At 42.3% G+C, this 22,654-nt stretch overlaps 1 protein-coding gene across 1 annotated transcript; it reads left to right on the plus strand.

Moving 5' to 3' along the window:
* The first annotated feature begins 543 nt into the window (after positions 1-543).
* On the plus strand, positions 544-19,311 carry mapkapk3 (MAPK activated protein kinase 3). The gene is made up of 11 exons (XM_030051282.1): positions 544-737; positions 1,022-1,343; positions 6,547-6,686; positions 12,963-13,027; positions 13,267-13,346; positions 13,464-13,590; positions 13,773-13,848; positions 14,351-14,475; positions 15,634-15,719; positions 15,866-15,946; positions 17,382-19,311. Exons 1-11 carry the CDS (start codon positions 691-693, stop codon positions 17,535-17,537), a joined length of 1,305 nt encoding a protein of 434 aa, XP_029907142.1. The 5' UTR covers positions 544-690; the 3' UTR covers positions 17,538-19,311.
* Positions 19,312-22,654: the final 3,343 nt, after the last annotated feature.

Consider the following 22,654-nt stretch of genomic DNA (forward strand, 5'->3'; position numbering starts at 1 on the left):
TTGGCTGATACAAGTAGCTTCTTCCAAATGGGCTCAAACGTGTGGCTTTTGTGCTCTCTAAAGGCATAGTTGGTTCAATAATTTACTGCGCACCCTGGTGACTGGATGGTGAAGTGCAGCCGTCTATCATTTACACCTATTAATCTCATTAATGTAAATAATACCCATTACATTGAGAAGTACATTATTTGTGATTAAAATTTCTGCTAATGTAATAGTGACCCCCTGAGATGTATGATGTTTTTGCTTGCAGGGGAGCTCAAACTCCTCCTTGTAAGAAGCTCAGCTCCCACTGGCTCTCACATAACACAAACCCTGCTCAGGGTCCTAACATAACCCATGCTTCAGACATACTGGCATTATTTCCTCTCATTAGAGCTCTCTGGTACCTGCAGGGATCACTGGCACCTCACAGTTACAGCTCATGCGAAGGTCACTGGACTGACTCGAGTGTCTGCGCTGCTCCTTTAAGAGCGGCCACAGGCGGCCAGTTGAGAAATATGACTTAACTGGAGGAGGGTGGCGCTTACACAAGCCATGACAGTGACTGTCCACGTGAATGCAAACCAAAGGACTCTGGAGAGTGACGAATTCAGATCGGCGGAAACATAATTTGCCGGAACCAACAGAATTCCCCATCACCATGAAGTCACCCTCGACTGGAATACTAACTCGCTGAACCATTCAGATATGCTGAAATATTTATTTGGAGCTCCTCAAACGAACAATTTTGACCGGTAAAGTTGATAGAGTATTTCTAAGTAGAACTAATGCGTATAAGTTAGGTGAGCAACATATTATTTCTCCAATTTAAACAAATTGAAATAGTAGTAGTAGTAGTAGTAGTAGTAGTAGTAGTAGCAGTAGTAGTGAAAGTAGTTTAAGTGTTACTGGGGCTTTGGTGCCAAGGACAGGACAGCCGCAGACGCGCCGCGCAACAGCGGTGGCCAAGGATACGTCTCCACTTTGCGCAATTACCGGTCATCATATTACAGTGGTGAATTACTCATTTCTTCTCCAGAGGACACCAAGCCGGTGTGACCATGCTACAAAATGGGAACGAAAAGGAGAAACCGCTGGAAGCTCCAAAGGCTGAGGCAGAGCCCGACTCCCCGGCAGAGCCCCCGGCAGAGCCCCTCAAACAGCCCGCTCCGACCACTGACAGAAAGGACGCGGGCACCGAGTCCACGCTCTTCGCCATGCCCGTCTACCCCAAACTGGAGATAAAGCGCAACGCAGTGACGGACGATTACAAGATCTCCAGTCAGGTTCTGGGTTTGGGAATCAACGGCAAAGTTCTCGAGTGCACCAGCAAGAAGACCGGAGAGAAGTGCGCACTGAAGGTACAGTAACACCCCCCTGACAGATATGAGCGGGCTGTGTCTGTGTTTGCAGCAAAGACAGTAGAAACTTAAAAACCTCCTCAGCTGACTTACAGGAAGTAAGCTTTTACGTGATGCAGATATGGAAAATGTAAGGGTATTTCAAGGAAGGATAAAACTCTGAAAGTATAATTAATATTGATTTATATTGGTGATGTATAACTCAATCACAAAAGCTGAAACATGAAAACCATGCATAGCTTTTTGTGTTTAAATTACCTCTGCATCACTTGTTTTAATGACATGGAAACGTTCATGAACTTAGAAGTCCTTTATCAGATTTCTCTCCCAGCTGCAGACCCGTGCAGAACTCCTACTGACATACATTTACCAAAAGTATCATATAAATCATTGTGTACAGTTGTCTCATAGTGATAGTGCAATAATACACCAGGCTCATCCCTTTTGTGTGTAAAGGGATGGTCTGTGTGTGTCAGCCTGTTGTCATGCGCTGCCTCACATGCTGGGTGGATGGAGGTGAATGTGATCTGCACCTGCAGCTGGGCTTCCTGGAAGGAGGGCAGCCCGGGCCTATCAGTGGATCAGATTCAAGTCATGATGCACTCAGTCACCCAGCCAGTCGTATGCTATCTAGGACATTTTATGCTGCTTTAGGGGGGGGCACATGGATTTCGAGAATGACACCGAATTCCAAGAGCAGTGGAAACTACTGGCAACCCTACAGACATACGTATGCATAGAAACACACACACGGACCGTCAAGCTGTCACCTGTCACCACCAGTCTACGGGCACAGGAAGATTTACCGGCTTACAGTAATCCAACTGAATCAGAGACGCCAAATCAGGCAGGGGTAGTGTCATGATCAGGCCTGTGGACCCAGGCATTACGGGATGGAAAGAGAGACAGAGGATGAGAAAGTGAGATAAACAGCAGTATTAAATGGGAGCACAAATAAAACATGACAGGGATGGGAAGGTTGATAACATCATGACTCAAGGAAATGCTTGAGAGGACAGCAGAGAGGTCGAGGAAATCAAAATCTGATGGCTGAGAAAGTTCTAAAATCATATTTTCACTTGAATTTTTTTCCCCCCACACATTTCACATTTTTCTTTTTAGCTTTAGAGAGGAACTAATAGGAAGTACAGATTGTTTACAAAAATGCTGTGGATATTGTGAGCAATTACCACACCTAAGTGTTCTGCGTGACAAATTGTTACAGCGGCGGTAATTATGTCCATTGTAGTTTCCTAGGGTGGGCTGTGAAAATGCGTCAGTGCTGTCGCATAACATGCTTGTTCACCCACGGCGGCTTTGCCCGATGTTAATTGTTCATAGTTCACAGAGAAAAGCAGCAACAGGTCAGGGTGACCCACCAGAGTCAAAACATCATGGACCCCCCCCCCAGACTCACAGCGCAGCCTCTGACAAGCAGACAGACTCTCCTGTGCTCCCTGAAGAGCCGGTGTCAGGCTGTTAACTGAGAACTGACAAAGGAAATGCTCAAGTAGCCTTTTGTCTGCAGGGGAACCCAACCACACCGCAACAAATAACACACAAGCTGTGATTTGAGGGAGAAAAAAAAAATAAAGCCACCAAGTTACTTTCCACAGGTCCTAACTGGTGTGTGTGACAGTGGTGTTGGTGTGTTTGTTGCTTCTAACTTGGCCTGTACTGAAGTCTGCAACGCTGTTTGTTCAGTAGGATTGAAAGCCTCAGTTGCCTAGTAGTCTCCTCATACAGTATTTTTACACTGTCGGTGCTACTTTGCAATTTATGACTTTCCCTACATTTTTAATCACAAGGCAAACAGGCAGATAGAGCGGGAGAGGAAATGATAGAGAGTGAATGACTGAGGGGGGGGTGTGGGCGCAGTGTTGACCGACTCACTTGCTTTTTAATTAAGTGCAGCTCCCAGCGCTAAACATAATGGATGGGTATAGGTTTAATCCACTTTGCAGTAGACCTGGATAGAAGCCATCCTTTTAATGTAATTCAGTTACAGCTATCAGGATTGTCTCAACTCGGGTTTTTCTAAGTGGGAAAGCCCAGTGTTGCATGGTGCTGCTCCTGAGCGATCCCATTAACAGTTAATGCCATTAGCAGCTCATATTTGGCAGGTGAATGTTCCATTTTAGAGTCACGCCGGGCTCCTTTTCCAGCCGAGCCTGGCGGTCAGAGCCAGACAAGCTACATCTCTCTCTGAACAGGCTTCCATTCATAGTCAAAGCTTTCTCTCTACTCGTTTGAGTGTGTTCAGTTTCCTCCTCCAGTGTCTGTGGTCAGACCTCTGGCATGTTCGTGGCACATCTGGGTTTACTCTGGAACCCAGTGAGACCAAGCTGTCATGGTAAATGTCAGTGGTTTGGTCAGACACTTGTCTGTGAAACAGTCCTAAACAGTTTTTCAATTATATCATCATCTATAATCTTTCAAGAGTGATGATGTGAAGAAATAAAGATATTGAGTCATACACAGTGCTGTTGTCTAAATGAAAGGTAAAAAGAAAATAATGAATCCCCTTATCTCACAAAATGAGATCTGAAAAAATATTAGGGAGTATTATTTCAAGGTTACTGTTGTCCAGTGAACATTTGTGATCTTAAGTTTTTTCGCACAGGTGAATTAATAACAAAATAACTTCTTAATAAGCTCACCAAGATATTAAATGTGTCCCTGTTGCCCTCGCCCTGCACTGAAAGCTGCACTCAGAGTCCACACAGGCTTGGTCAAATCAGCCGGTGCTATAAAAGCGGTTAATCAGTCTGAGACATTCAGGCTGATAAGTATCCATTCACTCTCAAGCTTCAGAGGCTTGTTTTGCAATTCAGGCTCATTATCTGCTTGGATTGTAGTATGGTGGAAATGTACTGCAATAATGAGGCTCCAAAGAGTCTTGTCTGATGAATGCAGCAGGAAATTTGGGTTATTCAGCCTTACTGTTCATGAAAAGATCCATCGATTGTGGTGGAGGATAGCTGTAGCATTCAAAAGAGCTGGAAATCGCTTTTGTATAGACTCATCCCACTTTCTCTGTGCCTTAAACAATACAATGTATTCTTCACTGCTTAATGGGAAGTGTCATCGAGTTTGTTACATTAGGGATTTCACTGCTAAGGCTTTGTGTATAGCACCACATGCAGTACACCTGTGCTGTCGTGGAAAACCTATATAACTGCAGTTTGGTGTTTTTGTTACTTGAGTTGAAAGTTTATAGTGTTACTTGTCTGCTGAATCATTTTTATGATCCCTGAGCCTTGTTAAAATACCGCTGTGTTGTAAAAAAAAAAAAAAAAAAAAAAAAAAAAGTACATGGAAATGATTAGAAAACTTCCTAATCTATAAAATAATAATAACAAAGTAAAGTTAATTCATATAAATAAATGAAAAAGCATACTTCAGCATAGCAAACATCAGATATGTGAGATTTCAGGACAAAAGTAAACCAACACCAACATGCCAGTTAGTCACGATCAATATTAATTTGACATAATTTTAGGTGTATTTGAGATGCTTTAATGTTATTACTGCCATAAGAAGCGGGTACTGAGTAATAATTAAAGGATTCAAACAGCAGCATTCACTCTGAGTGGCTCTGGGTTTGTGGGCGACACAAACGTCAGATCGGCGTGTATGGGGCACCGACAGAATGAAAGGGTGAGAGTGATACAGCCTGTCTCAGTGTCTGTGGTGGGTCTGTTGCAGCGGCTGTAGAAAGAGATCTGATTGGTTTAGAGGAGTATGAGGATGTGCTTGATTGGTTTACAGCGGGATCAGGAACAGGTGTGCTTTTAGCTCCCATGGTGTCTGCAGAGGACAACACGTAATACCGCCTTGAATTAGAAATTAGTCCATCAGAAGATTAACTCTGTCTCTTACTCTGCCTCTCTCTCTCTCCTTGTTGTTTATACTTATATATATATATTTAATGCTAACACTCCTCTTTTATTATACCCAATTGTCCTTCAATACAGGAAATTAAGAGAAGAGGCTCACATGCTGTTCACTTTGATTAAAGTGACAAGGATATCCATAAATGGTCACCCTGACTCAACAGATACAAACACACCCACTGCTTTGCTGAGAGCAAAACGGAAAGGTTTAACTATAGTTTTAGCTGCGGTCAAGTCACAGCAACTACAAGGGGCGGCGTTGAGCAAAACAGTATGTAGCCTATACTGTAGCGTTGTATAAGAACCGTTAAATAAGCACCGGAAACCCTGAGGTCCCAGTTTCAACATCCTGGGTGTTGAAAGTGAAAGACAGCACATGGTCGGCCCTTCCTCTTTCACGTTATCGAGCGAAAGCACTAATATTCTCTGTCACTGCACTTGTAGACTGTCACCTTTGCTCTGAATAGACAGAGATGTTTACCAACTTCATCGCCACCCACGGATGTGAAAACCAACTTCTCAAGGCAAATGTTCCATTCACGCTTCAGATTCAGATTCAGATTCACGTCACTGGCTGTTAGGGATTTTCTTTGTTGTGCTTTCAACATTCAGCATTCAGCAAAACATCCAACTCATAAAAGGACAAGGACAGGACAAAATGAGTGAATAAAAATAATAATAAAATATATATATATAAAAAACTAACAGGTTTAGTGTGAGTCTGTCACACTCATGAGTCAGAGTCAGAGTGTTATGTATTCCAGTCTGTTACTAACTTGGCCTTTGAACAGCAGATCACTCCAACACTGTCAGATCCCAAAATACACCCTGATGGAGGACGTGTGCTATGTTGAGGTCCACCACCTGCTGTGTGTGTGTGTGTGTGTGTGTGTGTGTGTATGGCTCTGTGTGTGTGTACGTCTACATTCATCTGCTCACGCATGTCCTTCGTGTCGTGTGTTCCCAGGCTGTCTGCAGGACTATGTGTGTGTGTGTGTGTGTGTGTGTGTGTACTCAGGTTACACTTCAGGGAGCAGTGAAGACAGTCAGAAGTGATTGCTTTTTCAAGATCATTTTTGAATGTCCTGCCAGCTTTCTGGAATTGAGTTTGAATTTCCAGGATGTTGCTGTGAATTTGTAAGTTTAATTTTCTCAGTTTAAAAGGTTCTTTGCTTCAGGTTAGCCCACATGACTCAGATGGACCTGTCATCACAGAGGACATGAGCATGCTGAGTCAGTCAAGTCCTGTATCACAGTGAAAATGCAGAAATGATTTTCCGTTCGTTGTTCCCTCCCTTATCTCCCAGATTCTCTACGACAGTCCCAAGGCGAGGCGAGAGGTGGAGCTGCACTGGCGAGTGTCAGGGGGACCGGGCATCGTGCGCATCCTCAGCCTGTATGAGAACATGCATCACGGGAAGAAGTGCCTGCTCATCATCATGGAGTGGTAGGATCACCTGCTGGCATTACTTTCATGGCATTTCCCATAATCCTCACACCCTGGCCTACTTTGACAACCATTAAGCGTACATTTACAGCAAAACTACCTGCCGTGTCACGCTGAAATATAATCTGGCTTCAAACATAGCTTCAAACAAAGCACGTCCTTATTCAGCTATCGAGCATGCAGCGACTACAATTCCCATGAGTCACGGCACTCAGGGGGAGTAGAGGTCTTGTTTTGCGGTTCTCATGTGCGTGGGAATGTTCGATATGTGAGACTTTCAAGCAGGACTCTGATGACGGTTGTGTTGTGCCAGAAAATCAAACCACAGAACCAAACCATAAACAAACAGGGGCATCCTGCAGCCCAACCAGCTAATTTTACAAACTTCACTCAACGAATGTTAGTTACGATGGTTTGCCAGGCTGTCTGTGTGAATGTGTACGTCAGTAGCTTCATACCCCTGACGGACACAAAACCCTATTTTCCCACCGTGTCGAGGAGATCAGACATTATTATTGCGTCATAACTCAGGGTTATCAGACTTCATCATCCAGCTTTGACTGGCATTCTTGTGAAATTTCCAAGTAGAGAATTTGTTTTTACTACACCTCTGATACAATGGTAAAACCATTGAAGCCAATTTCCTGCATTTTTACACAACCGCATATGACTCAGGGCATACCAGTTAGCTCTCTGCAATGACATACCTACATGTGCTGATGTGAATACCAGACTTGGTTACCTTTTTATACTTCTGTTTTAGCCTAGTAGCTGCACGAGACGACTCTTTTCTTTGCTCTACCCCTGAAAAGTGGGAACTTGCTTCACGGTCACTTTGGTCATGTTTAAAATCCATTATCATATTACACGGGTTTTCAATTCAGTCTTAACCCTATAAAGCCTGAACTATGAAAGAATTGGCAGAAAATTCCAATTTTTTGAAATTGAACCCTTAATTTAGTCCTATAAGAAAATGTAAAAAAAAAAAAATAAAAATCTTATTACATGCAGTTTTTCTGTTGTATCATATATGACAGTACTTGAAGTGCCAATGGTATGGTCCAGGGTGAACAGGGGAAGTGTCCAAAGGTATACAACAGTATTTTGGTCAAGTATTGATTAAACTGAAAACGGAATGTGTTATTTGATAACGTGTATCATGTATGATACAAATGGCTTTATAGGGTTAAGGGAACCCCAGAGATTACCTGTTTTCAATTCTAGGGCTTGCACATCTGATTCAGTTAATTGAGGCCTTGCAGAGTGGCTGACTCAGTCAAGGTGTGCTAGCCCAAGATGTACAGAAATAATGAGGACTGGATGGAAAACCCCTGTCCATTTTACACCATCACAGTAAAACACATTCTTTGAAGTGTCCATTGTTGACAGAGCAATGTGGTAACTCAAAATATCAGTTCTCAAAGCCGCCGGGGGACATGTCTCTCCCAGAGCCAAGTGGAAATTACAACACGGTCTGATTGCACGTGCGTGCCTGGCTCTGCAGCGGCACACCATAAAGTCAGGCCGTGCCGCTGACGGCTGAGCCTTCATAGCTGCGAAAGGTCAGTCATAAGACTTGGCATATCCGTGGAAACAAAGTGAAGACACCTGTGCTGACGGTGAAATTGATGGGTATAATTCCATCTGGGCCCCACACGTCATGTCTAACGACCTGAGTGACTCCAGTGACAGTACGACAGGCTGAGCTCAGACTGTATGTGTGTGTTCATGGGTGGTCCCTTTCAGTGTGTGAATGTTACACTTGTGAATGGAAAATCAAAATGTAGCAGTTCAGCGGAAAGGCGACAGCTCAGAAATGACACATGACCTTTCGTCTACTAATGGGAATTTTAAGCACTTCCCAATAGGCGGGGTTTTATCTATCAATTCATAACATTTACTGAAACAGCAACAGGTTGTGGTTTGTACAGTGACCTCGTGCGTGCGTCTGTGTGTGTGTGTGTGTGTGTGTGTGTGTGTGTGTGTGTGTGTGTGTGTGTATGTGTGTGTGTGTGTGTGTGTATTTCCGTAATCTCTCACTTCTCTCAGCTCCTTCCTCTCTTGAGTGCGAGTCAGACCAAAACAGTAGCACAGCCCATTGCAGAGAACACACATTCACACATTCCCTTTTCTTTCTCTGTCTCTTTCTCCAAATAGCTCTTTATCTCTTTGCTCTTGAACCACAAAATATGCACTTACATAATGGGCATATAATCCGTGGTATTACTAGGACATGTTTTCAAAGAATAGAAAGGGGAAATGTTCTTGAGTCAGGTATCCAGACCAGCCATTAGCCGGGTTCATGCTCTTTTCTTATCAGTGGTTTTCAATTAGTTTTCCATGACTTCTGCATAAATGTAGGTGGAGTTTCCATGCCATGCTAATGATGGCGTCCGTTGCACTCCTGTCTGGTCTGGCAGGTTTCCGTTCTCTTAGTGATCGCAAAGCTTCTTCCATATTTGCGTGCAATCAGGGTCCAGGTTGTTTTTTTTTTTTTTTTTGTTTGTTTTTGCTTTGGTTTAATTATTTGGTTTTGTCATATTGTTTGTGCCTGTGGAGTTCTGTAAACCGTTAGTGCCTTTACATACGCACATGAAACCAGATTATTGTGAGTAACCGGGTTAAGGCAGGATATCTGATTACTCAAAACCCCCAGTTTACGTGCACCATCCCAACGTTTCCCAGCCTCTTACTGTGTAACTCATAATCTGCTCTGCAGGGTTGAAGAAGATGTGTTTTGTTATATGTTCATCAGTGGAAACATGCACAGACATAAGATTATTTAATGTTGTTTAATGACCGTGTTGAACAGGTAATAATGCATTATACTGTGCATGTTTACAGTGTTTGTGTCAGATTCCTGATCCGCCCTCTTTTCCTGCGCATGCATGCACATAAAAAAAAAAAAAAAAAAGTTGTTTAGAAATCACTGTAGGACTTTATATGGCACAAGAATTGTTTTTCTCCAGCTGAAATCTACCCTCATTAACTAAATTTCTCTTAATCCCTTAATCTGATCATGGAAACCTGATTACTTGTTTGGATGTCATTTTAAAAATCGGCTAACTGCCGTATGAGGGGAATAACTGAGTGATTAAGGGCTATAAACACATGATAAATAATAAAAGATTTTTAGAGTGTCCGCCTGAAAACGGGTGTTTCATCTCTATATTTCAGAAACTGTAGAAACTGTAAAGTAATAAAGTTCTGATTTTCCATAACTTTTGGAAATTTTACATTCAACTTTACTGACTTTTCCAGGTTTTTCATGTCCCGGGTCACGTATGCCTTTATTAGTGTAAAACAGGAGGTAGCAAGAAAGTTACTATATTCGATATTTTTCATCATTGGAGGATTGTAATCACGGATACTACATGTGGCATTTTAAACAATAATATTTGGCTGTCATATTAATTGTGACAACTTGGTACGGAGATTTTTTTTGTCGTCTATATGACGAGTAAGTTGCCCCCCGGCCCTGACGTCTCCTCTTAGGCTGCATGTTTGCTTTCTCTTTGGCTTTGCTGAAGATGACAAGCACATTGGAAGTGATTTTTCTGTCAGCCTGTCACTTGTTCCACCATCTGCCATTTCCAGAAACTCTGAAGCCTGAGCTCTGATCCTCTGTAGAGTCTGCCAGTCCTCTAGACCATGCAGCCCCGAGCTGACTGCCATTCAAAGTAGTTTTTCCCTCGGGACCCAGAAAATAAAAATATATATATACTTTGGTTTACAGTATGTACTAATGTTTAATTATAATACTTGAACACTGACAAATAGTTTCAAAGTGGCGAGATTGAAAAGTAGTGAAATTCACTTCTTTCTCATTTTGCTGATGAAGCTAAAATGGGTTTTGGAGTTCATATTACCAAACAGACGTTCACCGCCGTCTGATTGTTGGGATCTTTGGTGACCTTTGTATTAAAGAATCTTAACACACATAAAAGACAAGCAACGTGTTATGCAAAGTATATTTATTATACATATATGCACATGGTAAATGAGATATAGTGAACTGCGTTGGAGATGGCACACACATCCTGCTGGTGGAAGTCAATTTCTGCTGGAACCATGAACCAAATAATGACAGCTAGGTGTGAAAAAACATTTTCAGCATCTGAAATAAAAAGAAAAACTTGGCTTTACGAGAAAATGATAACACTGAAACTATATGGTGTGTTTACAAAACTAACTAAAATAAACTAAAATTATGGAGAAACTGTATTTAGTTTTCATCTTTGTCGATTTATTTCATACATAAGTCTAGTATTTGGATGGATATGAAATCTATCTTCCGGTTTTTAGCTGTGGCAATTTTTTTAAAGCAGTTTTTTGAAATCTGTTCACACCTGGCCTCATGGCAGAGAAAGTTGGGAGAAAGACGAAAACTAACACTGAAACTAATAACTAACCTAAAAGTAAGCATTTTCAAAAAATACTAAATCAAACTAAACTAAACAGCAAACCTGCAAACTAAACTGAAACTGTAAACAAAAAGTCAAAATAACATAAAAACAAATGTGAAACTATAATAACCATGGCGGGAAGTGCACTCACTATATAAATAGATGGGAGAGCAGGATATGTGATGTGTGACTGAGCCAACAGAGATGGAGTAAATCTTCCATAATGTTCACTCAGAGCTGCAGATCAATTTTTAGGCTGCTAAAGAAAGCCCCACTTCAGTGTACTGCACAGATACCTCTGGTGACCTCTGGTGACCTGGAGGCCAGCAGGTGTGCGGGCTGTTGGCTGGGCGCTCCGGCCCTGCAGGCTGAGAGCAGGTCAGCCGCTGTGGCGCCGTCAGGCGGCTCCGTTCAGCTCCGGGTTTCCTGTTGGTCTGCAGGTGACGAGGATGTCAAATCTGAGTGGACAAATCCACACCGTAGAGTTTGATGGGAAGTGACTCTTGGTGTCAGTGCTGGTTTTGTGCAGTGGAGCTGTTTACTTGGTTGCCAGGCAACAGGACATGGAGGAGGGGCGTCATCAGGGGAAGAGAAACAAGACCGGCTTGTCTCTCTGTCAGCATCTTTGCAGCACATGAATCTCACTGATCTGAAAATGTGGCCAGTCGATCCTGTTCAGTTGCCAGAGGGCAGCAACTGTGAGCAGGACCTCACAGGAGGATCAAGGTGCGATCCTTCTTCTTCTCTTCTCCTGTTTCCTGCTCAGCACTCAGAGCTCAACCACCTGGACAAAGGGTTCAGACTAGGTAAAAAAAAAAAAAAGGAGTGTTTCCAAGACGCTGGTCCTCACAAAAAGGCACCAAGTTGGAGGGCGGCCTTTTCATCTCAGGGTCTGATAACCAACTTTGTTTTTAACTGTTGTAACTCTAAACAGGTACATGCTTGAAAGTGATTTCTGCCGCTCTCAGAGGACATTGAACATGACAAACATCTGTCCAACCCAGCCTGAGTTATGAAAATAATCTCTACAATATTCATCATACATGTTACAACTTTCATTCAAACACAACTCAGAGAAAAGTGAAACTGTGGAATTGAAGTGCAAAAAGAAATGCAGTTCCCTGTCACTGACTTGTCTGAGTTCTTTGTTTAAAAGTTGAGTGGAGAGTCTGCTGATGGTGCTGCTTTTATGGCCCCAAGGAAAGCTTTTAGGGAAGTGGGATTGGGGCGTTGGGTCATGAAAGTGTCTCTTGAGGTTCTGGGTAATGTAATCATTTGGAGTCTGGTCGTGGTTGAGAGAAGACGGTTTCAGATCTGCAGGCCTCCTCAGTTTCCCTTTACAGACCCCTGGAGGTGGTTTGGAGTAGTGACCTCAGTTTTGTGTTTGTTCCTGGTTGCACTGTTTCTAAAAATGAATGTGGCAATGATTTATTGTTGTTACATGCTACACGTAGCGCCTTTAATTACTCAAAGCTGATGTGTTTGCGTCATCCACTTTACACCACTCAACATCCAGGACTCTAGAGAGCCATTTTTACAGTAAATGACAGGGCTGGAAATCAAATCAAAATTGCAATATCCAACTTGTCACAAATGGTTATTTTGTGATGAAAGTAAAACGTGTGACAAAATACCACAATAAATTAAGTGGTGCTGTGGTGTGCTGCTACAGAGAGGCCTTGGCCTACAAATAGTATTTTCCAGAACTAAGAAAACATGTTTTTTTGGTTTAGACCCCAGCAAATGTCCCACTGAAGTCACAACTCACAGTCATAATATGTATCAACATTATTGCGATTATTATTATTATTTTTTTTTTTACCATATTGTTTGGCCTCAGTCAGTGAGCTGTGTCTGTCTGTGTCTCCAGCATGGAGGGAGGAGAGCTGTTCAGCCGGATCCAGGCCAGAGGAGACCAGGCCTTCACTGAGAAAGGTGAGGACTGGTGGACATGGAATGAGGAAATTACAATAGGAAAAATTCATTCCCAGTGATGAAACTGATATAAGATACAATTATTATAAAATATTAAACAGAAATGAACAAAACAAGACCGAATGCAGTATAATTCATTTCCCCCCGTTTCTCGTACATCTATATTTTATTAATCTTGAGTGCTGTTATATTTGTACAGCTCATGATCTGACAGAGTTTGTTCTCCTCTCCCCTTCCAGAGGGATCAGAGATAATGAGGGACATTGGCACAGCCATCGAGTTTCTCCACACCATGAACATCGCACACAGAGACATCAAGGTGCGCAAAGATCAAGATCCCGAATCACACGTCACGTCATTTTGTAGAATATGAGACAAATCTGGGCTCGTTTAGTGAAATGTTGAGCAAAAGTAAATCCATGTCCTCCTCCCCCAGCCTGAGAATCTGCTGTACACCAGTAAAGACAGCAGAGGAGTCCTCAAACTGACGGACTTTGGCTTCGCTAAAGAGACCACACTACACAACGCGCTGCAGACACCCTGCTACACTCCATACTATGTTGGTAAGTTGCATGATGTCATATTTTGGCGTTCTCACACATTTACGGACTTCACATACTTTTTTTTTTTTTTTAAACAGGGGAAACACTGTAATATGGAGTTGTTTGTGCCTGTGTTGCGTAACATTACTCCTCATTTACAAGCTGTTTCTATTTCTGTATGTGTGTGTGTTTTCATCGATAAGCCCCTGAGGTTTTGGGCCCGGAGAAATATGACAAATCATGTGACATGTGGTCCCTGGGCGTCATCATGTACATCCTGTGAGTATCAGCTGGGTGGAGTGGGTTTGTGTGCACGCATGTGGGTGTCAGTACTTAAGCCTGATATATCAGCTGCCTGATGTTTTTGGTCCAATATCATAAAAACACAGTTCATATGGCAACAAAAAACATCATTAAAACATCATTAGTTTGCCCACCAGACTCCATTGTTTACATTACTTTATATAGCAGCTGAACTGTAAAATACAGGTATCACGCCTCCAGTTCATATCTTTAATACTGTTTGATTATAAAATCTGATGATTTCTTGCTATAAATGTGTGTTTCTCAGAGAATATTGGCCGATATTTGTTTATCAGATGTTTTTTAAACCCAAATATTGATTGTCATTGGTTAAAAAAAATCCAGTATTGCTTAGGCTGCAGTCAGAATGCATGTTACTGTGTGATGTATTACAGTGAATATAGATGAGTGGAGTTAAATCTCTTTTCCAAATTGCTCTTTCTGTCTCTGTCCATTTCACCACCCCTTCATTCTGCAGGTTGTGTGGCTTCCCTCCATTTTACTCCAACACGGGCCAAGCCATTTCCCCGGGGATGAAGAGGAGGATCAGGATGGGCCAATACGAGTTCCCCAACCCTGAGTGGGCTGAGGTGTCCCAGGAAGGTGAGACTGTACTGTAGCTGTCCATCACCCTTCTCCCCCTTGTTAGTGTAAAGACGACAGTATGCTTGATCTGGAACCAACTTCTGGTTGGTTTGAACAAAATAACATGTCATTTTCAATTAATTGTCTCTTTTGCGTTTATAAATACCACACTGACTTAGCCTTATCAGTGTCTTCGGGTGACCCTTCCACAGGACCAGGCTGTGCACATCCACTCATTTCACACAAACAAGCATTTAGTTGGAGATTACACTTAAAAAAAAAAAAAAAAAAAAACTTGCCAACACTTTTTCAATCAGAAGAGCAATTTTAGTAATGAAACGAGAGACTTTGCTGATTAAAATGAAATATTTATCAGTCATGGAGAGACACCAGGGAAAGGCTCCCATGGGAGGTTGACACAATCAGCTAACAGGAGAGGATGATTCCCATGACAGTGGTGCATATCTTTTCCCCCCTGTGTAAAATATATATATATATATGAAGAGGGACAACTTGGTGAGTGGGAAGCAGAGATTCTGATTGGCTCTGTAGAAGATGGACATAGACGGGCAGATGAGCTAGTAGGAGGCCTTTGAAGGTAGCCAAGAAAGGAGTGGCTCAGAGGGAATAGAAAAAAAAAAAAAAAGACAATGTGAAACGGAGCTAACTCTGATAGGACCCTGTGGACAAATGGGGCAGCTTCTGATTGGCTGGTGTGGTAGAGGGAAGAAGAATGAGTGAGGCGGTGAAGACGGTGCAGAAAGTCTCCTTTACTGCATTTCACAGTGCTTCTGTTGCTTTACAAATATAAGCACTATGACAAATTAACATTCCCAGAATTTAACTGCAGGACAGGCTAAATGTAGCACCTCAAAATGTCTGGTGAATCTCACTTGTCCCACTGGTGTCTGCTGTCTAAACAGAGGCCTTGACAGAGGACAGGGTTTTTGCCAAAGGAGTGATGATGACTCAACTCAGATGGCCCTCCATGTGCACACTATCATATTTCTATTTTTCACTCGTCATTTCACTCATTTTTCTCAGAAATAGTCCTATTCTCTGTGAAAGTAGGCCAGCCTGTCCCTGAGACCGGCAGTGCTGGCTTTTGAGTGACACCAAGTTTCTGTATCTTATTAAATACTGATTCTTACCTTTTCATTGCTTTTGCTCCTCCAGCAAAAGATCTGATCCACCAGCTGCTGAAGACAGACCCGAATGAGAGAATGACCATCACTCAGTTTATGAACCACCCGTGGATCAATGTGAGTTTGTGTGTGTGGCACATATACAAAATTCTGTCCTTTGCATTATTTATTAAGTATAGATGTTTGTAAATGCCTGTGTGTCCACTATTTCTGTCCGTGTGTGTGTGTGTGTGTGTGTATGTGCGTGTGTTTGAACCCTGCAGAAGTCCATGGTGGTTCCCTCCACTCCGCTCCACACCACCAGGGTCCTGACCGAGGACAGGGAGATGTGGGACGACGTAAAGGTCAGAAATACAGCAACACTGATCCCCTCTGGTCATGCACTGATATTACATCTCCATTCTGTTGAACTAATTTCTAGATGGTGCCAAAATAGAGGGCTGGTGTTGATTCCCTAACTGCCACAAGGGGGAAGCAGCAGTCACAAGCTGCTCTGTGTTGGTCAAACTAATTGTGTGTATTCGCTCCACATAACTTAAATATGTAACATACCTAGACACAAAGGAAGTCATCTTCCTCGTGCCATTCTTTCCTAATTCCAGCATGGCCTATGGCATGGACCCTCCCTGAGACTAGACTAACACTTTCCCTCAAAGAAATGTGTTTGAAGAAAAGAAACGCTGTTTGCTCAGTTGAAGCCATTGAATGGGAAATTCACCAGCCCTCTGTAAAAATTTCTGAATTGGGCAATCACATATTTTTCCAATCACTGGAAACATGAGGTGAAAAAGGGAAAGAGACATTCTTTCACAACAGCTGAGTGGTGAATGGGCAGGTTTTGAAACAGTAGATGTGAGACGGCCAGGCACCCAACACAATGGGCCCTGGCTTTTACAGATTACAACAGGTTAAGGTATTTAAAAAAAAAACTGATTGCATGAGCCAGATTCCTATGTGTTAGTAAACCACTGCTATCCTGCTGGTCACGTCAACAGGTTTGTCGAGGCAGAGCTTCATTCAATTCATTCAAACCTGCAGAACTTTATTTTAAATTCTAGTGCAGATCCCAAGCTTTCCAAAGGTACCAAATATGACCTGCCAAATTATCGGGAAATGTGTAAAAAATGATACATAACACATTTACATCCATATTATTTAGTTGATGTAGTGGTGCTGCCATAAAACAATGGTGGCTTCACCATTGTTCTCTCAAAATAAAATGATGTAGTTTCAGTAAAGTGTAGCAAACCCAGCAAATACAGAATATGTATCTGAAACTGTTTTACAATATGGAAAAATGTTTTGTTCTAACTTAGTCAGGGAGAAATTTAAGAGAAAATGCAGTGGTTCAAATGGTTAATTTGTTGAATGTTGAATAAAATGGTACAGAATCTTCTTTGCATTTGGAAAGAGTTACATACTCTTTACTGCCTATTTTGCTCTTGAATAGGACTGGAATCTTTTTTAACAACATATTTATTAAGGTTTTCATTTTTTTCCCTACAAGAAAAGATATAGTACAATCAGTGAATCAGTGTCGCACATCAATTCTTCCCTTCAATCTCCAAAAATATCCATAATGGAAGGAAAAGGACTGAAATCTTAAACAGAACTAGTTTGCTCTGGTCTCAGCTGAAGGTGTGCCAACTAACACACTTGAGTGTTTTTAGCTGGAATGAAAACCTGCATACTACTTTACGGTTGAGTCCACCGTTCTAAACTAACACGCTGACTCTCTTCATCTACACCTGTTCCCCTGTTCCCGTCTCCCTCTTACAGGAAGAGATGACCAGTGCTCTGGCTACCATGCGTGTGGACTACGATCAGGTGAAGATCAAAGACCTGGACACTTCCAGCAACCCGCTGCTCAACAAGAGACGAAAGAAGGCCGCTGCCGGGGGCAAAAGCGGAAGCACCGTATGCCAAAGTCAGTGAGAGTCGGAGGAAGGTCGGTGGACTCGTTTAGAACAGCCAATGATGTGGAAGGAAACCTCAGGAGGGAGGAGGGAAATTTGAAATACGCAGAAGAGTTGAGAGGGCAGGAAGACGCAGAGACCTCTGAGGGACTCTAGAGAGACTGGACGGGGAGGAAGTCTCTCCTAGAAAAGGAGCTGCGCTGGAGAGGCAGGAGGAGGCGTTGTCTGGGAACAACAACATCACAGTTTGATATTTATAGAACATATCAGACATGACATGGCCTGTGTTTCCTCCCAGCAGCAGAAACCAACAGGCCTGCTCACTGTTGGCCTGTCTGTTTTTAATAAATATTTTTACAGATGTATGTGTGTGGTTTTAGGTTCTGCAGATTAGCTGTATATGGGTTGGGTATCGAGAACAGCTGCCAGTTAGGGACTGGATGCTGATTGGTCGGAATCAAAATGTCAATAAGCTCCAGGACAAATGGCATTTCTTACGGTTTTTTACTGTACAATTCATTTTTATTCATTCATCACACACTCTTCAGTGTAATGATGCTTTCAAACAGGAACATAGCAATGATGCAGCGATCGACATTGTTTACATTCTGGATTTCAATTATGCTGGAGAGAAAAACTTTACTAAAGCTGACGGAAATACCAATTAATACAGAACAGATGGCTTTAATTTGTGTAAAAATATTTTTTTCTGCAAGACAACAGCACTCCAACATGATGATAATATGAAGCACTGCAGTGTGACTGACTGTTTCAACAAAGTTGCAGCTGCTCGATGTGATTCCTAAAAACTATCCGCTCTTCCTTTTCCGGTCATTGTAATATTACATTTTCAAAATAAGTGAGTTTAGTGAAAATAAGGAACACAGCAAGACAACATCTTGCCTAGCAGCACTTTTTAACTTAATTGTTGTTCCTAAAATCTTAAATTACCAAATTTCAGTAATAATCAATAGTATTTTAAATTACACATTGATGCCAGCAATCTTTTGTAAGTCACGTTTTCTCAGTTTGGATGTTTTCTCTTTTCTCGTGTAACACACCAGGCTTGAACATACAGATAGACAGCTTCAGTTATATAAAACCTAATTCTGTTTATTGATATTTTTTCTATTGCACACAGCAAACATCTTGGCACATGCTTGGTATGAGGTTGAAAAAGAAAGAAATGTATCAAAAGTAGGGATTGCTATGATCACTACCTCACAGCCACACCCGATTATATCACTAGAGTGGATTATTGATGGGAGTACCAATATTGGTATCAGCAAGCTTTATAGATAATGGTATTGGCATTAATAAAATCTTAACGATACCCAACCCTCTATATGGGTGTGTCTTGTGTCTGTATGCAAGTGTGTGTGTATATTACAGTATGTTTTTGCATTGATTAAGTCTTGTGTATTTGTGTGCTGGATTGGCTACTTCAGGTTTCTCTTCCTAACCACGCACTAGTGAGCAGATCACACAGACAAACATCCACGGACACACAGCAAACTGACGGCAGCACAGAGAATAAACAGACTGTGAAACTAGAACGCTCTAGATTATCTGTGTCTTAATATTGTCTGTCTTTTGCTCCCTTCCTTTTCAGGGATTAAAGCAGAGTCTGGAACTGCTTGTCTCGTCAGTTACTTTGCATTTTTATTTTTTACTTTGTAAACATGACTTCTGTGTGTCAATAAACTAGGAAATAAGGTTTCCCTAATGACATGGGTTCAAATCGGGTGAGTGTTTTCCACTGCAACAGTAATAAAACTGCCTCGCCCACATTACCACGTGGTTTAGAGCATTTTTTTTCATTGTTGCTGCTGCATCCAGGAATATTTCATTTATGGTAGTACGAAACAATACACAATCTACCGCGTCCCCGTTGGCGTGAGCCTTGTGTAAGCAGAAGTGGCTTGTTGTTTATGTTACATGGTTGAGTTGTGACACTTTGCCTTGAGTAAGGGTGTGCTTGTGTTTATGGGAGTTGAGTAAAATGCCTCCAGTAAATAGAGGCTAGCAGTCCACATTAAGCCATCAGTGGGATACTTAAACTTTTAATTTATCTGCAGGGTACATCTACATATCAACACGGAGACTCACCCATATGGCTGTAAATAAAAGTTTAAATAAAGCCATAGTATTCATGTTTAGGATGTTTTTGCTTTGAGCTGTGGATGTTTTGTGGGTTTTCTTAATGGTGACTTCAAGAGCTTCGTGCGCTCACTATAAATAGGAACAGTGGTGTAGCTATTTGGGACACCGCCATCTCACTTGGTGTTCTTCTCAGAAAGGTCACCATTATTATGTTTAGATTGTGTAGCCAGTTACCTTTCACCCACTCTCAGCACACAAGGCCTCCCTCCAGTATTTAGTGGGAGTGTTTGAGGAACCTAATCGTAGAAGCCATTTGGCGTTGTTGCTGTAAATACAGGATATCAGCCACGATTAGATGTGGCCCAAATAGATCATGACCTCTCAGCTGTTGTTTGGTGCTGGGTATTACTGACTGAGCTTTGTCCCAAACAAACAAAAAAAGATGAGAGAGAGAGGAGGCCTTGGCTTGAATATAAAAGGCCTTGCTGCCTCTGAATAAGACAAACAACTAAATGACAACCAGCTTTTGTGGGAGGGATTTTACAATCTCACATTTCCTCATAGGTAGGTGGTGGTGATGAGTACTTTTCCTCTCAAGTCAGCCATTTTGCTCAGTGGCTAGACAAGCCCAGTCATGACTAGCCAAGTGCATATCTGCGCATAACCCAGGAAGACAGATGATGACAAAACTGTTTCTCACACACTTCCTCTCAGTACTATTCCAGAGAAAACAGTGGACTTTCAGTGACCACGACAGGGGTCATACAGGAGAGAAATGCGGGCCAGTTGGAATTAAAAGATGGACAGAGTAGGTCAGCTGGCCACAATAGCGACAATATCTAAATATAACCTTTTTTTTGTGCATGCTGCGTAGGTGGGTGCCTGCACTGAAACAAGGCCGATCTTGGATTTAGGCTCGGTGCTGCAAAGGCCAGATGTAAAACATTTGAGTTTAGTCCACTCAAGGCTCTGCATTTACACAGGTCTGGTCTGACTGGTATCTATCACATTTTCTAAGTGTCTAAGAGCAGTGTGCTGCCCCGGGCAAAGGTGTGTCAGAGGCATACAAGGTGAAATGTGGGATTGGTGGTGGAGGGGGATACAGAGGGATGATATTCTCTCTGCCCTTTACGGAGGAATCTGTCGAACGTAAGGGGAGTGGGCCAGGCCATTTCCATCTGACCCCCAACTCTTAATCTCCGTCTTCCTCCCTGCCAGGCTCATTTTATTTTTATTTATTTTTTTTTTTTACACTACCCATTGTTTTTGAGCTGTTTCCTGAGCCCATTCATGCCACCTTTTCATCCCCTTTCCATGTCTTCCATGCCCTTCATCTTTCCAATCTGCTTCCTGTGTATGCAGACACACAGCCCTGTGCTTGACAATCAGTGGCATTGTCATAGGCGGCTGATAAGGGCATCATCACTGCCACTGAACTAGATTCACTTAACATCCACACAGACGGGTCGGTCACGTGATGCAATGTTATCTCTGGGGTCACATTGCTGGGAGGTGTGTGTGCGTGCGTGCGCGCGTGCCTGCGTGTCTCTCTGTGTGTGTGTCAGTTTTTGTGTTTTTTCCTAGCCCATCAAGTTTGCTGTATTTCATAAAGATGCGGTCTTTGGTTTAGCAAAGCCAAGCCAAATGAACTGAAATCAGTCTTATGAATGAGTAAAAACAAGTTCTACGAGTTTGACTGTTTGTCCTTGAAAACGTCTCTAATGGAAAATCACTAAATTCATTAGAGTATATTGAATCAATAGTGAAATTACAGTGTCCCGAGGTGGTTCATCTATTTTCTGTGGTATAATATTTCTATAATCTTCCAATAGGGCCCTACAATAAGTCTGTGACTCTCAATAGTGAATTTAAAGGGACTTTATCGTTCTTAATGATGTTATTTTCCCCGCGGCATCACTATAGTAACCCTTTAAAAATCCTATAATGTATGTCTATAAGAGTGCCTATGGTATATAGGCTATGGTCTGAATGTTTTTCGAAAGTTTCCAGTGATAATTCTATATTATCTTTCAATGCATGACATTATTGCTATAGTTAATTCTGGCAAGGTACAAATATTGTTGCGGCTACAAATATATTCAGTCTGACATCTAACATAAGACAAGACGTGGATCAGCGCTCACACCAGTGACGTTTCTCCAGCTGACTGTCACTGTTGACTGGGAGGGTGGGGAGGGGAGGAGAGAAGAGGGCAGGTACTGAGTGAGTCCATCTACTTTTGGAAAACTACCCCTCATCTTGGACTGAGGTCCCTAAACGTGGGTGTGTGTAGTCAGCATCAGTGTGCTGTAGCCCTCGGCAGGTTGCTGTTGCACACACACGACCAGGCAGCGCGCCCCTGCACAGATCCCATGATGAGAGGCTCCAGTCGATCCAAACACGCGCAGAACCGGGACTGCAAGGGTAAGAAACATCATCTGCGAGCCGTCTTGTCTTATGCATCTGTTTGATCACATCGTGCATTTTTCTCCAGATGGAAGTGTGCCTCCGACAGCGAGAGGCAGAGCTACTAGTCCTTTTTTTTTTTTTTTTTTTTTTTAAGACGTAAACAACAGTCGACGTGACCTCGCTGTGTTGGCACTCTCGCCAAGACCTTTACCCTAGATAATAATAACAATCAATGGTTTATTATAGCGGCGATCCTGTTTAATAACAATAAGAGAATGTTTTAATCGAAGGAAGTGAGCAGCCACCCGCACGCGTACGAACTGTTGTCGAAATGTAAATACAAAATGCAAAACGATTCATGCAGGATACTGTCTGTCATAAATCAGTTTTCTCTCGTGGCTTTCTTACAAGACACATAAGACAGTGATCATGATGAAGATGAAACGATGCAGAAGATGACGGTGTGTGTTGTTTGGCTGTTGGTTGTGTTGAAGATTGTTGAATATGTGGCTGTAGAGCTCCGAGTTGGTGCTGCGATGCAGTGTAGCAATATATTTGTTCCTATTTCTGACGAAAAGCCTGCAGAATGCTGTGGTGTTCATGGTTAAGACAGTCACGCTGCAC

This window comes from Myripristis murdjan, chromosome 5 (assembly GCF_902150065.1).
Source record: "Myripristis murdjan chromosome 5, fMyrMur1.1, whole genome shotgun sequence".
Taxonomy (NCBI): Eukaryota; Metazoa; Chordata; class Actinopteri; order Holocentriformes; family Holocentridae; genus Myripristis; species Myripristis murdjan.

Bases quoted from the DNA above. Each gene is read 5' to 3' on its own strand.
- mapkapk3 (XM_030051282.1), top strand. From the start codon at position 691: ATGCTGAAATATTTATTTGGAGCTCCTCAAACGAACAATTTTGACCG. The intron at 6,687-12,962 runs GTAGGATCACCT...CTGTGTCTCCAG, and splicing joins CTGCTCATCATCATGGAGTG to CATGGAGGGAGGAGAGCTGT. The intron at 13,028-13,266 runs GTGAGGACTGGT...CTCCCCTTCCAG, and splicing joins CCAGGCCTTCACTGAGAAAG to AGGGATCAGAGATAATGAGG.